The 19,661-nt window shown below is 50.3% G+C and overlaps 1 protein-coding gene across 4 annotated transcripts in view; it reads right to left on the reverse strand.

Moving 5' to 3' along the window:
- Positions 1-19,661, reverse strand: part of LOC144946688 (phosphorylase b kinase regulatory subunit beta-like) — a 146,675-nt gene that overhangs the window by 27,964 nt on the left and 99,050 nt on the right. For all 4 annotated transcript variants that reach the window (XM_078875773.1, XM_078875776.1, XM_078875775.1 and 1 more), the window contains exons 17-18: positions 8,960-9,043; positions 3,957-4,061 (exon numbers count right to left, since the gene is read on the reverse strand). In XM_078875773.1, coding sequence (XP_078731899.1) covers positions 3,957-4,061; positions 8,960-9,043 — 189 coding nt within the window. The remainder of the gene's footprint in view (positions 1-3,956; positions 4,062-8,959; positions 9,044-19,661) is intronic.

Here is a 19,661-nt window from a genome sequence, read left to right on the forward strand (position 1 = left end):
GGTAGTGTAGGTGGCACCGCGGGGGTGGGTGCAAAGGAGGGTGTGGGGGGGAGGCTATCACCCCACACCCATTCGCTCATTCTTTATTGTTTGTATGTTGAACTTCTTTCGCACCATACGTAGCCAACCGAGCACAAAGTGAACTTAAAAAGGTGTGGGAGAAAATGTATTGGAGGAATAGATAGGTCCTAAGATTCTGACAGCAGCGACGATGCTAGTGAGAGAGGAGGAGACAGGGAGTGAATTCCAGACGAGGGGAGCTGCGACGGAGAAACGACATTCAGCTCGTCTAGTTTGAGAGGTGACGAGCTCGATAATGAGGAGGTCGCTTGAGGCCAATCGGAAGTTGCAAGATGGAACGTACGATGAGACGACGGAAGCTGAATCGGCCGCTTGACTCAGAACGCATGCGTGGGGCCTCACGGAGCTGATTAGCCCTTTACAAATTCCGATGACGTACGTGTAAGATCATCGACATGAAACCAGATGAAAAACTAAAATAACTTTATTGGCACCGATGCTTCCACAAGGCCATGTGTGTGGCAGTTTATCAGCAGCTATCATAGAGTGCAGCCGTGTCGCTACGGTTCTCTGCGTTGAGTACAATGTCTTTAAAAACAACGGCGCTACGGCCCTCTAAATAAATTCACGCTGAGCCTATTGTGCGTGCCGAGATTCAGCGGTGAATGGGCACCCACCCTACAACTTGCAGACGTCTCGGAACGGGAAAGGGTTAAGAAGCTCTCAGGGACGGGTGGAATTGGTCGCGTGTCGTACCGAGTAAACCGCCCCAACTCACCGGGGCACGGAGACAACCAGTTAGAAAACAAGTCCCAGGAGTAACGATTCGGTCCCCGAGCGAAGGCGCGGCACGGATGCTCATCACAGCTGGGGCTGCACGGCGCTCTTTCACCTAAGCCATTTCTAGCTGGCGGTGTGTGTTATTGGTGTTTCCAACCACGGGTAAATCAGCCTGAAATGTTACCGTTGAATTCCTTGCCCCCCTGTCCAGGGCCAGACTCAAGACCTTCCATTCCTTTCAGCTGACTCGGCACTCCGATTGGCCCCATAAAGCAGACGCGGGGCGCACCGGGCGGAAGACAACTCGGCGCCTTAATCTCACCCACAGATCCAATTACACCCACAATTAATTCTCATGCGCATGCGAGAGGCGCTCCTCATCCGCACAATGCCGACTCGCTGACCGCGGAGGTGCAGTTTGGCCTCGCCGAGCGTGAAGGCGAGCGAACAGCGCGGCGGCGTCAGGAGCCGACGACGCAGTCTTCCCGCTCGCACCGAGCGCTGGGTTGGCAGCGGTGGAAATTCCACATTCCTATGGAGGGACCAGTCTACGGCTGACTAACCACTGCTGACTGACAACAATGTGATACTTATTTTGCCCATGGAGAGAGAATAGGCCGCACTCCTGCTCTAGAATGCATTGATTGACATGCGAGCAGGTGATGGAAATTCTACATTCCTATGGCAGGAGCCAGTCTCTGAATTGAACAGTTACTAATCTTGGTTCTTTCGGTAAAGTCATGTAGAAGGGAAATAATAAAATAATAATAAAAATTCAAATAAAATAATAACATTCTCACGACGTTTCGATTGCAACACAAGCAATCATCATCAGGTGTGAAAACCACAGCAGGAAAATTTGAAACAAATATTTGAGGTTTTTTTTCGCTGTGGTTTTCACATCTGATGATGATTGCTTGTGTTGCAATCAAAACGTCGTGAGAATTTTATTGTTTTAGTTTTATTATTATTTTATTATTTCCCTTCTACGTGACTTTACCGAAAGAACCAAGAATATGAATCCCTGCAGTCACGAAAGCTTTAAATCGAAATTGAACAGTTACTGTTTTGAATTCGCACCGAATCGTACGTAATTTAGTGTCCCTTTTGTCTCCCCGGTGCTGATGTTTACACACCACACCAGGTGGTACTTGTTTAGGGCTGAGTCGACTTAGGAGAGACCCAGGACCTGTACAGGTATTCATTACCCTCGTATTTAGGGGGCGTAATGTCGACATCATTTCACCGGTTTACTTGGATCCTTAGGCTTGTGATACTTGCACGGATTCACGTGCGAAGAAATCGACGTTTTTAAGTTCATATGCTTCTAATGTCATGGGTTTGTGTGGCCTCTGCAGCTGCTATGTTTACTGCAATGAATAGATTTTTCAATTAAATTGTGATCCTAAAATGTGGCAATTAATTCGGTGGGGGGCGGAGGGCAATGGTTAAATCTCCGAGACTATATCTTTATATATATTACAAATATGAGCCATAGCACTGACTCCATTGCGCTTGTTTATCCACCAGAGGCTCACCGAGTCACAAGATTTCGTTTTCAGGAGGGTCCTGCCAAGTTTTGCGCAGTAACGGGAGATGTCGCTACTCTGTGCAATCCCAATATAGTAAGTTGCTAGTAAAGTTTGACCGATGGGATCTTTTTGGCCAATCCCACTGACGTTTTATGTTGTTTCGGTTTAGCTATGGGGGGAAACAGGAGAATCCCGAAGGAAACCCATGCAGGGCAGGGGATAACTTACAAACTCCGCATGGAAAGTCACCTACATCGGGAATCGAACCTTGTTCCTTTCTTGCTGTGAGTCATGAGTGCTAGCATTGCACCAGCACCCTGCCACCCATTGGCGTCATCGAGTCGTGAATGTTCATAGATGTAACAAAGGAAATACGTTTACAAGAAAATTAAAGTACAAATGTGTAATCAAAAAAAGACCCCATAGTAAACTGACGTTAGGACGCCAAAAAAACATCAGACAATTGCAGGCGGCGTGAATGTCAAATCATTGCAAGTGTAGGACGAAGCACAATTTATTAACATAATTGGCAATAATTTCCGGCTGTATTTGAGTCTCAGCGGACCACAATTAACCTCGAGACACAGCCTACCGGCGAATTAGCGCTCACAATTTGTCTTGCGATGACTCAAGCGCTTGCAACAACACCATTCTGTTGGCTGTGCGCCACGGAGACAGTGCGGGTTCAATAGAGAGAGAGGAGGAGGGTGGAGGACAGGGGGAGGAGGCCGTGTGGTGAGGCTCCGAGGGGAAGCTGTCAGCGTGTGATTAAAATCTGAGCGCAGAGTCATAAATCTTTTGCTCGGAGAAAGTTGGCTGCGCTAAGTTCTGGCCGAAAAGACACCCCGTAATAAAAACGCGTCTGAGCTCGAATAGCCATGATGATTATCGTGACGTTGTTGCTTCTGACAACAATGATTATGTTGGTGTTTCTGCCGCCGATGATACCAATGACGAAGATGCGGACACCGATGGTTGTGGTGATGATGATCACGATGTTGCTTACGACAATGATCATGATGATGGTCGTAATGGTGAGTGATGATGCTGGTGCTGATGCTTACAATGATGATGCCCACACTGATGACGATAGCGATGATGATTATACTCCTTCTGCTTGTGACAACAATGATGAAAATGATGTTGGTCGAGATGGTGATGATGACACTTAATGTCTATTCATGACAACAATACTGATGATGACGACGATAGTGGTGATGGTGATGTTGTGAACATGATGGTGATTCAGCAATGACATCCTAATTTTCCCAGCATCATCGCTCTTGCTGAGGAGGTAGCTGTCCTGGGAAATTTGTAAGTTTTCACAGAATACAAAAAGTCTCAGATTTTGTGAGTTGCACAATAACAATAACACAGCGCTCAAGACGACGAATTCACACGCAGCTCTCCCCTTTTCTGGATCTGTGAGATATTATTCTTCCCATGATGTGCCAACTGGAGTTGCCACCTGTCCCGGTGTTCCCAGGAGCATTCTTTTGTTGTTCCGGATTTGTGTACCTCTGAGGTGGCAAGCCCACCCCACTCACCATTCTCCACTGTTCCCCACTCACTACTCCATACTCACCACTCCACCCCACTCTGCACTTACCCCCCCCCACTCACCACGATGTTGTCCTTGAGCAGAAGGACGTCTTGGCACATGTAGAAGTCACTCAGGTCAAAGATGACGGGCAGGCAAACCACGGTGCGGCCCAGAATACGATATGTCTGCGTCGAGAGGGATAAGGGCACAGCGCCGTTGGTGACACAAACACACAGAGGGCACAACAAATACAAGAGACCCAGGACCTGCTCCAGACAAAGACAAAGATCCCCCGTATAGCCTTTACAGACTTTTGGGGAAAGTGCTGCTAGCGAGCACCGATGAAGTCCGGCACAGCACATGAGGCGATGGGTGGCTAGCACCACACCCGGCCGCATTTGTCTCCCCGGTGGCGATGTTTACACACTGCACCAGGTACTCAATTGAGGCCGAGTTGACCTAGGAGAGGCCCAGGAAGGTGAAGGATGTGACAAAGTTAATTTTAGAACTTTCGTGACTGCAGGAATTATTATTGGGTTATTTCGGTTAAGTCACGTCTAAAGATAAAATAATAAATTAAATTAAATAATAGAATACGACGTTTCGATTGCAACACAAGCAATCATCATCAGGTATAATGAAATAGCGACATAAAATCTAACCAAAAAACTATAGACAGACATATTAGGAGACAGATATCACCAAGATACATAGCGGGAGCAACACATTCCTGCAGTCACGAAAGTTCTCTGTTACCTGTGTTGCTCCCGCTATTTATCTTGGTGATATCTGTCTGCTAATATGTCTGTCTATAGTTTTCTGGTTAGATTTTATGTCGCTATTTCATTATACCTGATGATGGTTGCTTGTGTTGCAATCGAAACGTCGTATTCTATTATTTAATTGAATTTATTATTTTATCTTTAGACGTGACTTAACCGAAATAACCAAATAATGATGTGACAAAGCTTAATTCGCTCGTAGTTCAATCGTCGGAAGATGATTCCGTTGGAACGGGACCGGTCCGAGAGCACGTCCGCTGGTGAGACGGAGCGATGAAGCCAGCTCTTCCGCAGGCAATAGGCGGATTGTTATATCGCGGGAGAGGTGGTGGCGGCGTGAGGAGGCCTTCATCCAGCAGCAGATTGACCACGGCTGGTGATGATTTTTATCATTTTTTTCTCACCCCACTAAGCTTCGATGCTTTACCAGTTTAGGAAACACATCTGATTTTTGTCGAAAGCACCCAGCGGCAGAGGGCAGAGATCGTATTGTGTCCTCATTGTATTCACCTATTATGCTGCTGCAGGATAGAGCTGTGGTGCAGCGGTTGACACGTCGCAATATCAACCCGGTGACCCGAGTTTGATTCCTAGCCACGGCTTACAACAGTCGCGAGTGATATCTGAACAGAATCCAGTCCCACACCCCTTACCAACCCCGCGCTAACGAACGCGGTGAAGTTACGTCCAAACAATCCCCACACCCCTTACCAACCCCGCGCTAACGAACGCGGTGAAGTTACGTCCAAACAATCCCCACAACCCTTACCAACCCCGCGCTAACGAACGCGGTGAAGTTACGTCCAAACAATCCCCACACCCCTTACCAACCCCGCGCTAACGAACGCAGTGAAGTTACGTCCAAACAATCCCCACACCCCTTACCAACCCCGCGCTAACGAACGCGGTGAAGTTACGTCCAAACAATCCCCACACCCCTTACCAACCCCGCGCTAACGAACGCGGTGAAGTTACGTCCAAACAATCCCCACACCCCTTACCAACCCCGCGCTAACGAACGCGGTGAAGTTACGTCCAAACAATCCCCACAACCCACACGGCATGGGCAGGCCTTCATCCAGCAGTGGATTGGAAACGGCCGAAAATACGTTTCACTGTCGTGCTACGGCACAGCACTGTACAATAATTTCCCTCCTCGTGTTTGGAAATCTCTCTCGTCGAGTTTCTACAACCCCGCTCGATTCGACAAACGCTGCTCCTCTCTATCTTGCTCATCCATCCATCGCGTGTTAGAGATCTTGGGTTGGAATCCAAGATTCAGTCACTTGTGCTTTATGTGAATTCCCAGGGAAAGCCGCACCGAGTCCCATGACTCTTGTCAAGGAGGGCCCTGCCATGTATTTGATGGGGCGTACTGCTAAGTGACAGCCTGCCACCGTGTGAGTGCGGGGGGCAGGAGACTGGAGTGCATTGCCTCCGCCTGTGAAGTGCGCCAGGGCGTGCTGGGTGGGCTGGTTGTTGTTGCCCTCACGTGCTGGAGAAGGAGGAATCTGTCACATGGCTCTGTGGCTACGCGGGGACTAACGTCCCCTCACGATAACATCGACATGCACATCTCATTATTTAATTATACATTTTCCTAGTGTACCTGGTGCACTAACCGTGTAAAATCATTCGCTCAGTAAAAAAAAACAGTCGTGGATGACGGATTGAATCACTCGCCGCCAATGTTATCCTCGGGGTGTGGGATCGAACTCGGCTTTCCGGATTCAGAGCGCGGCGCGGCGCGGCGCTAGCCACTGCTCCAGCCTAATACATGTCAACAGCTAAACGCGAGGTACACACAAGGTGTCAATGAGTCACTAAAAACACAGAGGGCAGAAAAGTCCAACCGCTTGGCGAACGGTGCCGTTGGCGAGACTAGCCACTGAATTAAGCAGCTGCTTTATTCTTCTTGGGTCTTTCGGTAAAGTCACGTAGATAGGTTCAAAGAAAATAACAAAATAACCTATCTACGTGACTTTTCCTAAAGAACCAAGAATATGAATTCCTGCAGTCACGAAAGCTTTAAGTCAAGAGCTGCTTTATTGACGAGAAATTATCAGTCATTAGCGTTGGATTAAATCAACAATAAGTGTTGGTGAATGCTAAACGCATCATTACTTCGTCAGGGCATTACCTCATGATTAAATAACTAATTTATACACATTGTACTCACTTAAAAGTAAAAGAAAAATTGCAGCAACAGTAAAACGTTTATGGATTACATTTCTACCTCCGTTATTTAATGTCCCCCCCCCCAACACCGTGTTAATCTGCGTATGCGAGTGAATTAATAAGCGGATGATGCGGCCACATTACACAGTGGTAAATTATCGGTGGGCAGGACGCACAGGAGACGTTAAAATGTCAGGCAAATGAAATTTATTTTAATGCAGGGGCTGATGGAAAATTACCGTGAGCCAGCGCACAGCGGCTCCACTGGCAATCTGTTGCAATGTTTCGAACGGTACGGTGATGCTCGGGCTACTTGTCTGGAAAAGCATCGCTGAGATGTCCCAGGAATATTTTCACAAGGGTTCTGCATTGAAATCGTAGATATTTTATTCCGCTTGTGCCATCAGTGTCACATCACAATATGAAGAATCCATGCGGATCTCATAGCCCATGGGAGTGAATGCCACTGAGCTACCTCCCACACCCCTCCAAACAAGCTCTGGTCCACAGTGTGGAGGGGCAGCCCTTTCCCACCTGCCCCTGCTGCTACAGTGTAATTAATATTCGTCACATGTCTGGCCGAACCGACGTTTGTAATTCTCAAGATATTGGAATTTAGCCAAATTAAGAGCAGAATCAAATTTAACGTGATGGGGATTTTTTTGGTGCGGTCATCGGTGATCTGTCTGACACCATCAACTCGATCAACTTGAGAACTCGGTTTCATCACAGGAGGCTGCAGCCTGCATTAGACCCCAGAATCTCAGCGGTGCCAGGAAAGCCCTCGGAACTTTGAGCTACGTGGCCATCGGAGGAAATCCTAGAATATGATATCCTGCAACAGGCCGCGCTCACAAAACATCAGACAGCACTTCCTCGTCCTCCGTAAAGAGTGCTTCCCCACATATCAATCATCACAGATGTTTAAAGAAAATTTCAGGACATACATAAAGGAAATTAGAGCCCTTTATAAAAATTCTGCTGTATGAAGGCCTCCTAATGCTGTGTCATGGGAGTTGTTTGACCATACTTCACCTTGCTAATCAGTGTGGGTTGGTGAAGGAAAGCCTTAGGACTGATTCGTATAGCACTCTGCACTGACATTAGCCATGGCCAGCAATCAAACTCGGACGCCAGGTTTGTAGCACAGTCCAAAAACCGCCTCGAGACTGAAAACAGTATATTATGGATTAAAATTTAATTCTGAGGTCAATGGGTCGACTCAACCCAACATGATTCCAGCAACAATAACCTATGTACCACTTTGCAGGAAGTTAGCAGTTATTATTATATGAGAAAGGATGGCTCCTGCCACATTAATGTGGAATGTCCAGCACTAGCTCTGGAACCAGCAGTTCTCGTAAGAGCAGCATTGACCTGTGCATTAACATTCCAATTCGGGGTCGACTCAGTCTATCATCCCTCCTTGGATGATACAATAAGTACGAAGTTATTGGCAGTTGTCCTCTAGAGAGAATGGTGTCTGTCGGAAGAATGTGGAATTGACACCACTGACTTGAGGTCTCCAGTGTAAATGTGTGTCGCCAAATTTTTCGTTGGCGCGGTAAATACTTGTATTTGTTGACTTTAGATAAAAGTGTTATTCGAACCCAGGGTCTCTTGGTGCGAAGGCAAACACTCTGCTCTTCCGTATCCCAACCAATTTGAATAAATTCCAGAAATCTGAAAATCGGACTTATATACAAAATTTGGGATGAATCAAACACATTTGTTTGGGATTGATCCATAAATATTGCGCACAGGAAGTGATGTCAATTCCATGGCATCACTTCTTGTCAATTATGTTTTCAGGGGACATCACTTCGACGATACATGCTTCAATTATAAAGCATAAAACATTAAAATAATGGTTTTATTGATTGAGCTATGTATTAAAATGTGTAATGCAATTGTTAATATTTAACACTGAAGGTATAATTACACTGAGTGCATGTACAATGAATGTTAACAACATTGAATACAAATCCAGAAATATCGACATTTTTAATTAAATCCCAAATTTGTCTCAAAATCCGATATGATGGTTTCATATGCGAACAAAATCTGACCCATACCTCTAAGTATGCAGTAAAAATAATTTGGTAGAACACCACTGCCCTTACCTTGGCGGTGCCCAGGCACCCGATGGGACGTGCCGGCCGGCCCGAGAGGCCGAGCTTTGGGTTGAGACCCAGGTAAGAGTACGCCTGCAGACAACAACAACAACAACAAGTCAACGTGACTCTACCTTCACAGACTGAAGAGGTGGAGTTGGGCGGATCACTCAGAAATGGGGGCCTGTGAGAGAGATGCCCAGATGGTTGGTGCAAGTGGTGGGGTGGGGAGGCTTGGAATGGGTAAGAATCGCTGAGGTAGCAATGCTGGAATTCTTGACTCGGATCTTGGGTTTCAATCACCCCGTGATTAAGCTGGCACGCCAAGTGTAAGGTATTGATAGCCATAGCCTGGTAACCAATCATTGCACAAACCACCATTATATTTTAAATGTGGTTATTAATTTAATCCTGCATGTTTGAACTATGAGGCCTCAAATAGGTTGTTATGATTGCCCTTTGGGATGTAAGGTTTTGGGATGTAAATTTATGGTCTCAGTATGGTCACCAACGACTAGTAAAAAGACACAACGGGTTAGATTCTATTTTCGACTTAATTCGCATTATTTCGGCTCTAAGATTCGTACAAGTTTTTTTGATTGCCATACAGTGAACTCTCTTTTCATGGCATATACGTGTTGTGCCCTTCGTCTGGATAAGAGGCAACTGAGAAGATGGTTCAATCTTGATTTGAGGCTTTCGTGACTTCAGGAATCCATACTCGTTGGTTTTGTCGGTAAAGTCACGTAGGTAGAAAACGGCTGAAGTAAGCCTACTTCAGCAGTTTTTCCTTGCTGTGGTTGTCCCACCTGATGACGATTGCTTGTGTTGCGATCGAAACGTCGTGATCTATTATTTTTCTACCTACGTGACTTTACCGAAAGAACCAAAGAGTATGAGAAGATGGTCTTCATCATGAGTAAGTCTGTGATGTCATATTCTGTGGGCCTTTCTGACATCAGCTGGTGCACTGCTCCCTGCAAGAGTTCCAATTAGGAATGTCCTCATCCTGTGGCCTGACACAACTCAAGTAGAATTGGAAAGCATTTTTTTGACAACTTCATGCCACGACCATGTGCAGGTTACAATGGCGTGCCTTGTGCAAGGCCGTGCAGCAAGTAGGCTGGCAATATAACTCTGCGGGGTTTGAGTATTTGCCTCCCAGATATGTTTTCCACCCAGAAGACAAAGATCCCCCTTATAGCCTTGACAGACTGGTGGGGCAAGTGCTGTTAGCGAGCACCTATGAGAGTCCGCACGGCACACAGGGAGGTGGGTGGCCAGCACCATGCTCGGCCGCCATTGTCTCCCCAGTGGTGATGTTTACGCACTGCACCGGGTAATCATCTGAGGTTGAATCGACTTAGGGGGGGCCCAAGACCTGTTCAGTTAATCGTCACTGTTGTTGGCCACAGGCGGAAATCGAACTCTGCGTGCCAGGTACGCAGCACAAATACGATAATCATTGCGCCACCGATCCCAAAAGACAAAGATCCCCCGTATAGCCTTAACAGACTGTAGGGGCAAGTGCTGTTAGCAAGCACCTATAAAGGCCGGCACGGCATACGAGGGGTGGGTTGCCAAGAACATGCCCAGCCGCCTTTGTCTCCCTATTGGCGATGTTTACACATCGCACCAGGTACTAATTTGAGGCTGAGTTGACCTAAGTGAGGCCCAGGACCGGTTCAGATAATCGTCAATGGTGTTTGCCATGAGCGGGAATCGAACCCGGGTCGCCAGGTTTGTAGCGCAGCGCGCCAACCGCTTCACTACCGCTCCCCACACACGCATGCGCTCGCATTCGCATGCAAGGACTCCCCGCGGTAGTGAGGCCCGGCGCAGCTTGATGGATGCCATTTAATTTTTTTGTTGTCTCCCCGTGCCAGTAGATTCATGGAGGGTGCGACGTGTCGGGCACGGGAAGTCAAGGCGCCGGCGGGGGCCCCGGTACCCTCCCCCCCCTCGTGAGGTCGAACGCCGGTGAGCCCCGACGCGCTTCGTCACGGCACCGCGAGCGGCTCAGTTCAGCCGCAACGCGGCACCAGGAATTATATCGGCGCGCCACATCCGTCTCGCCTTGTATTACCCTCGTAATTTATATTAAAACCTCTTCATGGGATTATAGGGATATAGGAGTGAGGGGTAGTTTGGGGGCTATCACTCTAAATGGGGAAATGCCAAAAGGCTCAAAAACCTCCCAAGTCTATGACACAGCAGATGGAGATGTTCCAGCTGCTGTTCATAGGAATCAGAATATATTAAGTCATCAATGATGGCGACATGTTAACTAAGTCGCCTGGTATACAGGAGGTCGTGGGTTCGATCCCGACCCTGATGCCTGCTGTATATTAGGAGTTTGCGTGTCTCTCTCTCCCGACGGTCACGTGGATTTTTCTCCGGGGCCTCCAGTTTTTCCCTCCACATTTAGAATCAATGTGCGTTAAGATTATTTGGCTGCTGTAAATTGATAAGCCACTTCGTTGAGCTATCAATTGTAGCCAGGTCGCTCAGTGGGCCTGACTTGGAAAAATTAAAATAATTGAGTTTAGTTTTAGTTTAATCTGCTGACGAATGTGCAGGGCTTGAATCCAGGATTTCAGTCGAGTAGGATCAGCAATTTGACGCGGACTGCCACCTCCCCAAGCGGACTTTAGTTTACACAACAACAACAAACAATTATAATCACAAAAGCCTTAAGTGTTCTTCGATGCTGTTCATAATAAATGTAAAGTATTGCTCCAACTGCGATGGCGTATTGATGAAAGAGAAAGTGGTTGATTTCTGGGTTAACAAAGTGGATGTGTCCTCTACAAGACAAACACAGCGGTGCTTCATTAGAGAAAGAAAATAAAAACTGGCCATTATATAATTTAATTCCGCTTTCATAATTCATATTTACCACCTCGCTAGACTATATAGAACCGCAAGTGATCACGGTTGTGAGTTCAATCAGCAATATTCTTCATGCATCTCCATCACTGCTGATATAATCATAATAGTCATCATCAGTCCTGAATTCGTCATCGTTGTTACCATCATTATCATCACCATCATCCAATTACAAATAGTGTAATCTAAACCTTCAGCAGTCATTAATCCATTATCATTGTTATAATGATCAAATTTCCAAAAACATAAAAAGGTGCAGCCCTGCAATTGCTTGCTCACGACACTGCTGCTGGAAGGGGCCTCTACGAGAAGAAGCTTTGGAGTGCCCCTCCAAAGAGGACTCTTGGCCTCCTCTTCCACACTGGCCTGACGTCGTGGAGGAAGTAGGCGTATCCACACTGTACCCCACCGACTGACCATGATGAACCCATGCACTCACATTGCTGAGTGGACAGGGGCAGGGGAAGGGGAAGGGGGATGTAAGAAACTTGCCCCATCGTTTCAACTGCCGCGCCGGGAGGTGGGATTGAACCTGCGACCATCCGGGTTGCAAGTCTGGTGCGCTAACCGTTGTGCCGCAGCGGCAGCGTCAATGTGGCACGATCCGGAGGACATATGAAGCCAAAAAATACTACAGAAATGAAGAGGAACACGATGTTTCCGAGATGTGTGCCAAGCCTGCGTCAATGCAATTCAGTAATCGCTCCTTCACAATCTTGTCTTTCGAATATAACAAATATACAGACATTGATCTCCCGTATGGCCTTAACAAACTTTTGGGGAAAGTGCTGTTAGCGAGCACCTATGAAGGCTGGCATGGTGCACGAGGGGGTGGGTGGCCAACACCACGCCCGACCGCCTTTGTCTCCCTAGTGGCGAAGTTTACACACAATGGCATCAGGTACTCATTTGAGGCTGAGTCGACCTAAGGGAGGCCCAGTACTGGCTTAGATAATCGTCACTGGTGTTGGCAGTGAGCGGGAATCGCACTCAGGTGGTTGGGTTCATAGTGCAGTGTATCGCTAACCGGTGCACTAGTAAATACATATATATACACACACGATTTAAATGTAATGTGAATCTATAATGGGTTTAAACTTCGAATATTGAAGTATATGCTCTCCACTTGTCTATGTGACAAAGAGGACATTCACCGTGTTAAGAAAGCCAACTTGTGCTTAATCCACATTGACAGGGTACGTCTGCTCACAATCATCGGCTCTGTACGACGTGGCTTCTGGGGGGGGGTTATAATGGCCATGTCAGATCACTCAGCTAACACCACTGAGATCCTGGGTACAAATCTAAGTTTCAGTCACCTGCAATTGCATCATGTTCTGAAGCGCCGTGGTGCTGAGATGTTAACTACCTCGCCTGGCATACAGGAGGTTGTGGGTTCGATCTAGACCATGACGCCTGTATATTTGGATTTTGCGTGTTCTCCCTGTGGTCGCATGGATGTTTCTCCAGGTACCCCGGGTTGTCCCTCCGCATTTAGAAACATGCGTTTGAGTATTTGGCTGCTGCTATCAAGTTCCACGCGATAAGCCACCTCGTTGAGCTATCATTTGTGGCCAAGCCACATCTGAAAAAGAGCAATATAGTTTAGTGGGCCTTACCTGATCAAATAAAACATTGTTTAATATAAAAAAAAAATGTTGATGATGATGACGATGGGGTGGCCAGGAACGGGTGTAGAAACACGGGCGCTGCACATGCTTGATGATTGCGAAACTTGTCCTGCGCTACTTTAGAGAGCGCCAATTCCAATTAAGATGGAGATCTTGAGTGCATGCGTGTGCACGTATATGTGTGTGTGTGCGTGTATGTGTGCGCGTGTGTGTGCGGGTGTGTGCGTGTGTGCGTGTGTGTGTGCGCGTGTGTGTGTGTGTGCGTGCGTGTGTGTACGTGTGTGTGCGTGTGTGTGTGTGTGCGTGTGTATGTCCCGCTGCGTTACGAAACTGCCGACCCGAGTTTGATTCCCGATTCACGGCCAGCACCAGTGACCAGTCCTGGGCCTCCACTAGGTCGACTCAGCCTCAAATGAGTACCATGTGCAATGTGTAAACATCGGTATAGGGGAGACAAAGGCTACATAGCTCAGTGAACCTTATCAGGTAAAATAAAAACATAGTTTAGTTTATAGCGTAACGGCATCAGCCTCGGTCACCAATGCCTGTGTAATGTAGTAACTCGGCGGGAGACGACTTCACGGGTAACACACTCTTTATTTTATCAAACTCGTTCACAGGTGACTAACACCTACTTTGTATCTCGGGTGACAAACACCCACTTAGTATCTCGGGTGACAAACACCCACTTAGTATCTCGGGTGACAAACACCCACTTAGCTACTTGGCGACTAACGCCCACTGAGCTACTCGGATGACCAACATCCACTTAGTATTTCGGGTGACAACACCCACTTAGCTACTCGGCGACTAACGCCACTGAGCTACTCGGGACACTCCCTGCCCGGGGTATCCGTCTCGACTGTGGGTCCCCAGCCCGACCCACGGGGGCGTCGGACCCCGGGTCCCACAGCCTCGCCTCCGAGCCACACAGGGCCCCGGTCCCCACAAGGACGGCGGGACTAGGGTTCTCGTGGCACTAGGTCTTCAGCTCCGTCTTCGGGTCTTCAACTGGGTAACTCTCCCCGAGTGCTCTCGCGCGTCCCCCTTTATACCCCACCTGCGGACGTCGCTGCGAGCACCCACTTATTCGACCAATCGCCGGGCGCTGGCTACGATCCTCTTTTCCCCCATCTCATCGTGCCTCACCACTCACGCCGCGCCGCCCCGTCATCTGTCACTCCCGGCGCGCGCGTCCACACCACGCCCACAACGCGTGCCCAACCCCGCACCCCGCGCCGCCCCGTGATCCATCACTGTCACAGTCGGCGCACGTCAATACCACCACTACATCACCCCCTACCACATAGCTCGCAGCCGCCCCGGCTGCTATAAAAATATACAAACCCCCCTGTGTGCCCCGTAACACAACACAACAACAAGAACAACAACTAACCTAACAACACAACACGACGCGAACACTACCATCCGCAACCCTCAACCAATGCCACCGCGACAATAGAACAATATATACAAACCGGCGAGTGACAATAGCAATGTGTATGCAAAAAGGAAAATAAATGGAAATTTTTTTTTTTTCTTTCGACTCGTGCAGTGTCCCCTTTTTCTTCCGAGCGTCCCTACAACGGGACATTACCCCGGCAGAGGGGAACACCGGGCGAGCTCGGTGTAGAGCAAAAAACGTCTTCATGAAAATTGTTGAGACCTAGCCCGAGTCCGCCTCGCCGGTCCGTCGTACGGCACCAGACGCGGTTGAACGTCCGGTGGTGCCGGCGGTTCAGGAAGACATCGGCCAGGCATCGAGGACTCGTGCGTGCCCCGGGGTTCAGGCTCTCGACGGTCAGCAGCCGTCAAGCCCGAGGCACCTGGGGGTGGGTCAGGTGGAGACACGTGAGGATCAGCCTGCGACACCTCCCTCCCCGAGTCGACGGTCACATCACACGCCCGGTCGTCACGGCACAGAACGGGGTCACACGGTGCCGCATAGGGCTTCAGTCGGGAGGGGTGCACGTACCAACGGCGTTTCCCCCATTTAATCTGTATACTCTGGGGTCGTGCAACCCGCACAATTTCCACCGGTCCCCTCCAAGGTCTCAACAACTTGGGGGACGTAGCCAACGGTGCATGTGGACAATGCAGCCAGGCCTTATCGCCTGGTTTCCAATCATGCGTATGCACCCTCCGCTCATGCAATTTCTCGTTTGCAATTTGCCGCGACCGCGAATTCAACCTTGCCGCCTCCCGCGCTTCAGTCAATTTGGCGATATTAAATTTGATGTGGTCTGCCAATTTAGATTTTGCACGTGGCTGGGAAATCCCCAGTTGGACGTCCATGGCCGGATCGGCCTCCCGCCCATACATAAGAAAAAATGGGGAAAACCCCGTCGCCGCATGAGGGGCCATTCGATAGGCCGCGAGTACCCCCGGCACCTGTAAGTCCCAATCAACCTGATCGTCGCAGACCTGTTGGCACAACATAGACGTAATCGTCCTGTTCAGACGCTCAACCATCCCGTCAGTCTGCGGGTGGTAGGGGGAAGTACGCACTTTCTTTGTACCCAACAGGTCGCACACCTCGCGCAACAAAACGCTCGAAAAATTCTTCCCTTGATCCGTCAGCAAGCGTTCGGGGGCGCCCTTGTCCAACACATAACCCTGGACAAAGGCGTCCGCCACCGCCGCAGCCGACTGGTTGGCGAGCGGCCATGCCATAGGCCATCGGGTGAAGTATTCCACGCCAACTAGCAGGAACCTATTTCCCCTTGGTGTAGCCGGAAAGGGCCCCAAGATGTCCAACGCTACCAATTCGTTTATACGCGAAACCTGAATGGATTGCAGCGGTGGATTAGCTGCCAATGGTGGCGGTTTCCTTTTGGCGCACCCTACGCATCCCTTAAGAATATTCGCCACGTCGTTACCCATCCCCGGCCAATAATAGTCTCGCTGGATTAGGGCGAGCGTTTTGTGAAAACCCAGATGCATGAGCCGTTCATGAGCTGCCAGAACAACCCTACCCCGCATAGCAACAGGCACAACGAGCACGTGACGCCGGGACATGTTGTCCCACCTCATCAAAAGGCCCTGTCTGCACACCCAGGAACCGACCCGCGCCTCCCCTTCTTCGGGAGCGCCAACTTTCCGACGTAGCGTAAGTAGGGAGCTGTCGGACATCTGGAGGCGGCCCCACTCAATGAGGGGCAACGACAACAGCGAATCCCTCCCCGTGGGGGCGTCCTCTCCCGGGGTGTCAGTGGCGGCGAGCGCAACTCCCGGGGTGCCGGCGACCGGGGGTTTGCACCGCGCCGATCCCAACAAACATGTGCAGTCCGTGCACGGCGGCAACCGCGACAAGGCGTCCGCGTTTGAGTGTCGCAACCCCTTGCGGTAAATCGTCGTGAATTGGTAGTCTTGAAGGACCTCCAACCATCGGGACAATTGGCCCGATGGCTGTGCCACGCGCATAGCGTATTGTAGAGCCGCATGGTCCGTCCGGACCGTAAAATGACGGCCGTAAAGATACGGCCTGAATTGCTGTGTAAAAAACACAATGGCTAACAATTCACGACGAGTTACGCAATAGCGTTGTTCTGCGGGGGAAAGAACCCTACTACCGTAGGCGACCACCCGTTCAACCCCCCCGACCACCTGTGAGAGCACCCCCCCGATACCCGTATTGCTGGCGTCCGTGTCAAGCAAAAACGGTTGTGTGAAATCGGGGTAACACAAGGGGGGAGCCTGCACCAAGGCGTCACGGAGGGAGCAGAACGCAGCCTCCTCTTCCGCCCCCCAGTGAAACCTCACACCCTTAGCCGTCAAAGCGTGCAGGGGCTTGGCTATGGTGGCAAATTGCTTGACAAAACGACGGTAATAGGAGGCAAAACCAATGAAACTACGAACCTCCGTGACCGAGGTTGGCGTTGGCCATGAGCTGACGCAATGCGTCTTAGCAGGGTCCGTCGAGATCCCTGAACGACTCACGATATGGCCCAAATACCTGACCGATTCCCGAAGCAGAAAACATTTAGCCGGTTTAAATTTAAGCTTAGCGGAACGCATCCTGAGGAACACCGCTCTCAGACGCTGGAGGTGCTCCTCGAAAGTCCGACTAAAGACGATGATATCGTCAAGATAAATCAAACAGGTATCCCATTGGAGGCCCGACAAAACCAATTCCATGAGTCTCTGGAACGTGGCGGGAGCGGAATGTAAGCCCATGGGCAAACGGTTGAATTCAAATAGGCCCCCAGGTGTCCGGAAAGCAGTTTTAGGTTTAGACTCGTTATCGAGTGGCAATTGCCAAAATCCAGAAAGCAGATCGAGTGTGGAAAAAAACTGCGCTCCCGCCAAGGCATCCAGCGACTCATCCATCCTGGGGAGCGGATACGCATCCGCCATCGAGATTTTGTTTAAGCGGCGGAAATCGACACAAAACCGCAAGGACCCGTCCTGTTTCTTTACTAGGACAATAGGAGCACCCCACGGACTAGAAGAGGGCGAAATGATATCGGCCGCCAACATATCATTAACCGCCGATTGCACATGTTCCTTCTCGGCTGGGCTGAGCCGGAAGGGATTCTGACGAATAGGGGCCGCGTCCCCTGTAGCTATGTGGTGGCGCAACAGGTCAGTGCAGCCGATATCGTACTTATGTTTGCTGAACACGTCAGCAAACTCGATGAGCAAACCCCTCAATGCTCCCAATTGCACCCCGGACAAGTTAGCAGAACCCGCACACAGCGAGTCCAACCACTCAGTCCCCTCATCACTTTGAGGATGCGACTTGACAGTGAAATCTGCTTGAGCCACGAGCCGTTCCTCAACGGGTAGCGGCGCGGCGTGAGCCAGCACCGTTCCCTGCGCAATTACGGCCGGCCGCGACCCCGTATTCAGGACCATTACGAACGGCTCACTGTCCCCTCTCACCATGGTTTGAGCAACCGCTAAGTCGAGGCCCTTACTGGCTCTGTTTGACGGCCCCAACAGCACCCCCTGTGCCTCCGCACCCACCTCGAGTGGCTTCCTGAACCGAAGGGGTACTAACATTTGCGATCCCGGGGGCACCCGTACAGTGTGAGTCGCCAGCGCCTGCACCGTCGCACAAACCGTGCGCACTTTGGTAGGGCTCGACAAGAACGCAACCCGCCGACCTGACGGAAGCTCTATGCAGGCCTGATCTATAAGAATTTTGATGGGCATTTTGGACAAAAAGTCCGTACCTAGCAAACAGGGAACGGCCAGCGATGATGATACAAAAATAGGGCCCGCTAATTTAATGTCACCAATGCAAATAGTCGCCCGAATCTGGCCGATGATCCCCAGGGATCCCCCATTCGCCGCATAAAATGGCACGTCTACTGGCAGAAGGGGTCTACTTTGGACGGGAAGAATGTTATAAATAAGGTCCGAGATGATGGTGGCCGACGCACCCGTGTCAACAAGCACCCGGACCTCAACCCCGTCAATGAACCCCGTTACCACGGACGACCCGGCCGACGCAGCCACGATCCTGTGGGCCAATTCGGACCACTCGACTGCTTGCGGGCCGCGTACGGACCCCCCTCGCCGAATTGAACCCCCGGCACCCAGCCGCGAACCCCCCACCGCGAAGCGGCGACCCGAATGTGCCGTGTTTGTGGACCGAACGTGTGAGGTGCCGCGACTTGCCGGGTTTTGTTGGGATGACTTGTGGCCCTGGTCGTCGTCCCGACGTGGTCCTGTGGCGCGCTGACGCGGGGCCCGGCACCCGGCTGCGACGTGACCCCGAAGGCCGCAGTTGTAGCAGACGACGGACGTCGTAGGTTTCGGTTGCTCCAGCTTGCGGGGCGAACGTGTGGGCGAACGACCTCCCGTTCTCCACTCCCCCGGACGCGATGCAGCGAAGGCCTGCTCCTGCACCGCAGCTGGCTGAGGTTCGGCGATCGTGGCGGCCAGTGCCGCGTTCCCCGCCCATTTGCAGACGACCCCCGGCTTGCGTTTGAGGACCTCGTACGCGTGAATGCTCGTGGCGATCGCCAGGGAGCAGATATCCATCTCGTCTGCCACGTTGATGGGGACCCCCAACTCGTGGGCCAACACCAGCAGCTGCTCCGTCACCATGGCGTCCTTCCCCTCCTTATCCATGCGGGGAAAAGCTGCGTCCGCCAAGGCGAGTAGTGCCGTGCGGTAGGCTAGCGTCGTTTCCCCAGCCACCTTCCGCCGATCGTAGAACTGGTGGCGACACGTGGAGGGCG

This window comes from Lampetra fluviatilis, chromosome 42, assembly GCF_964198595.1.
Source record: "Lampetra fluviatilis chromosome 42, kcLamFluv1.1, whole genome shotgun sequence".
Taxonomy (NCBI): Eukaryota; Metazoa; Chordata; class Hyperoartia; order Petromyzontiformes; family Petromyzontidae; genus Lampetra; species Lampetra fluviatilis.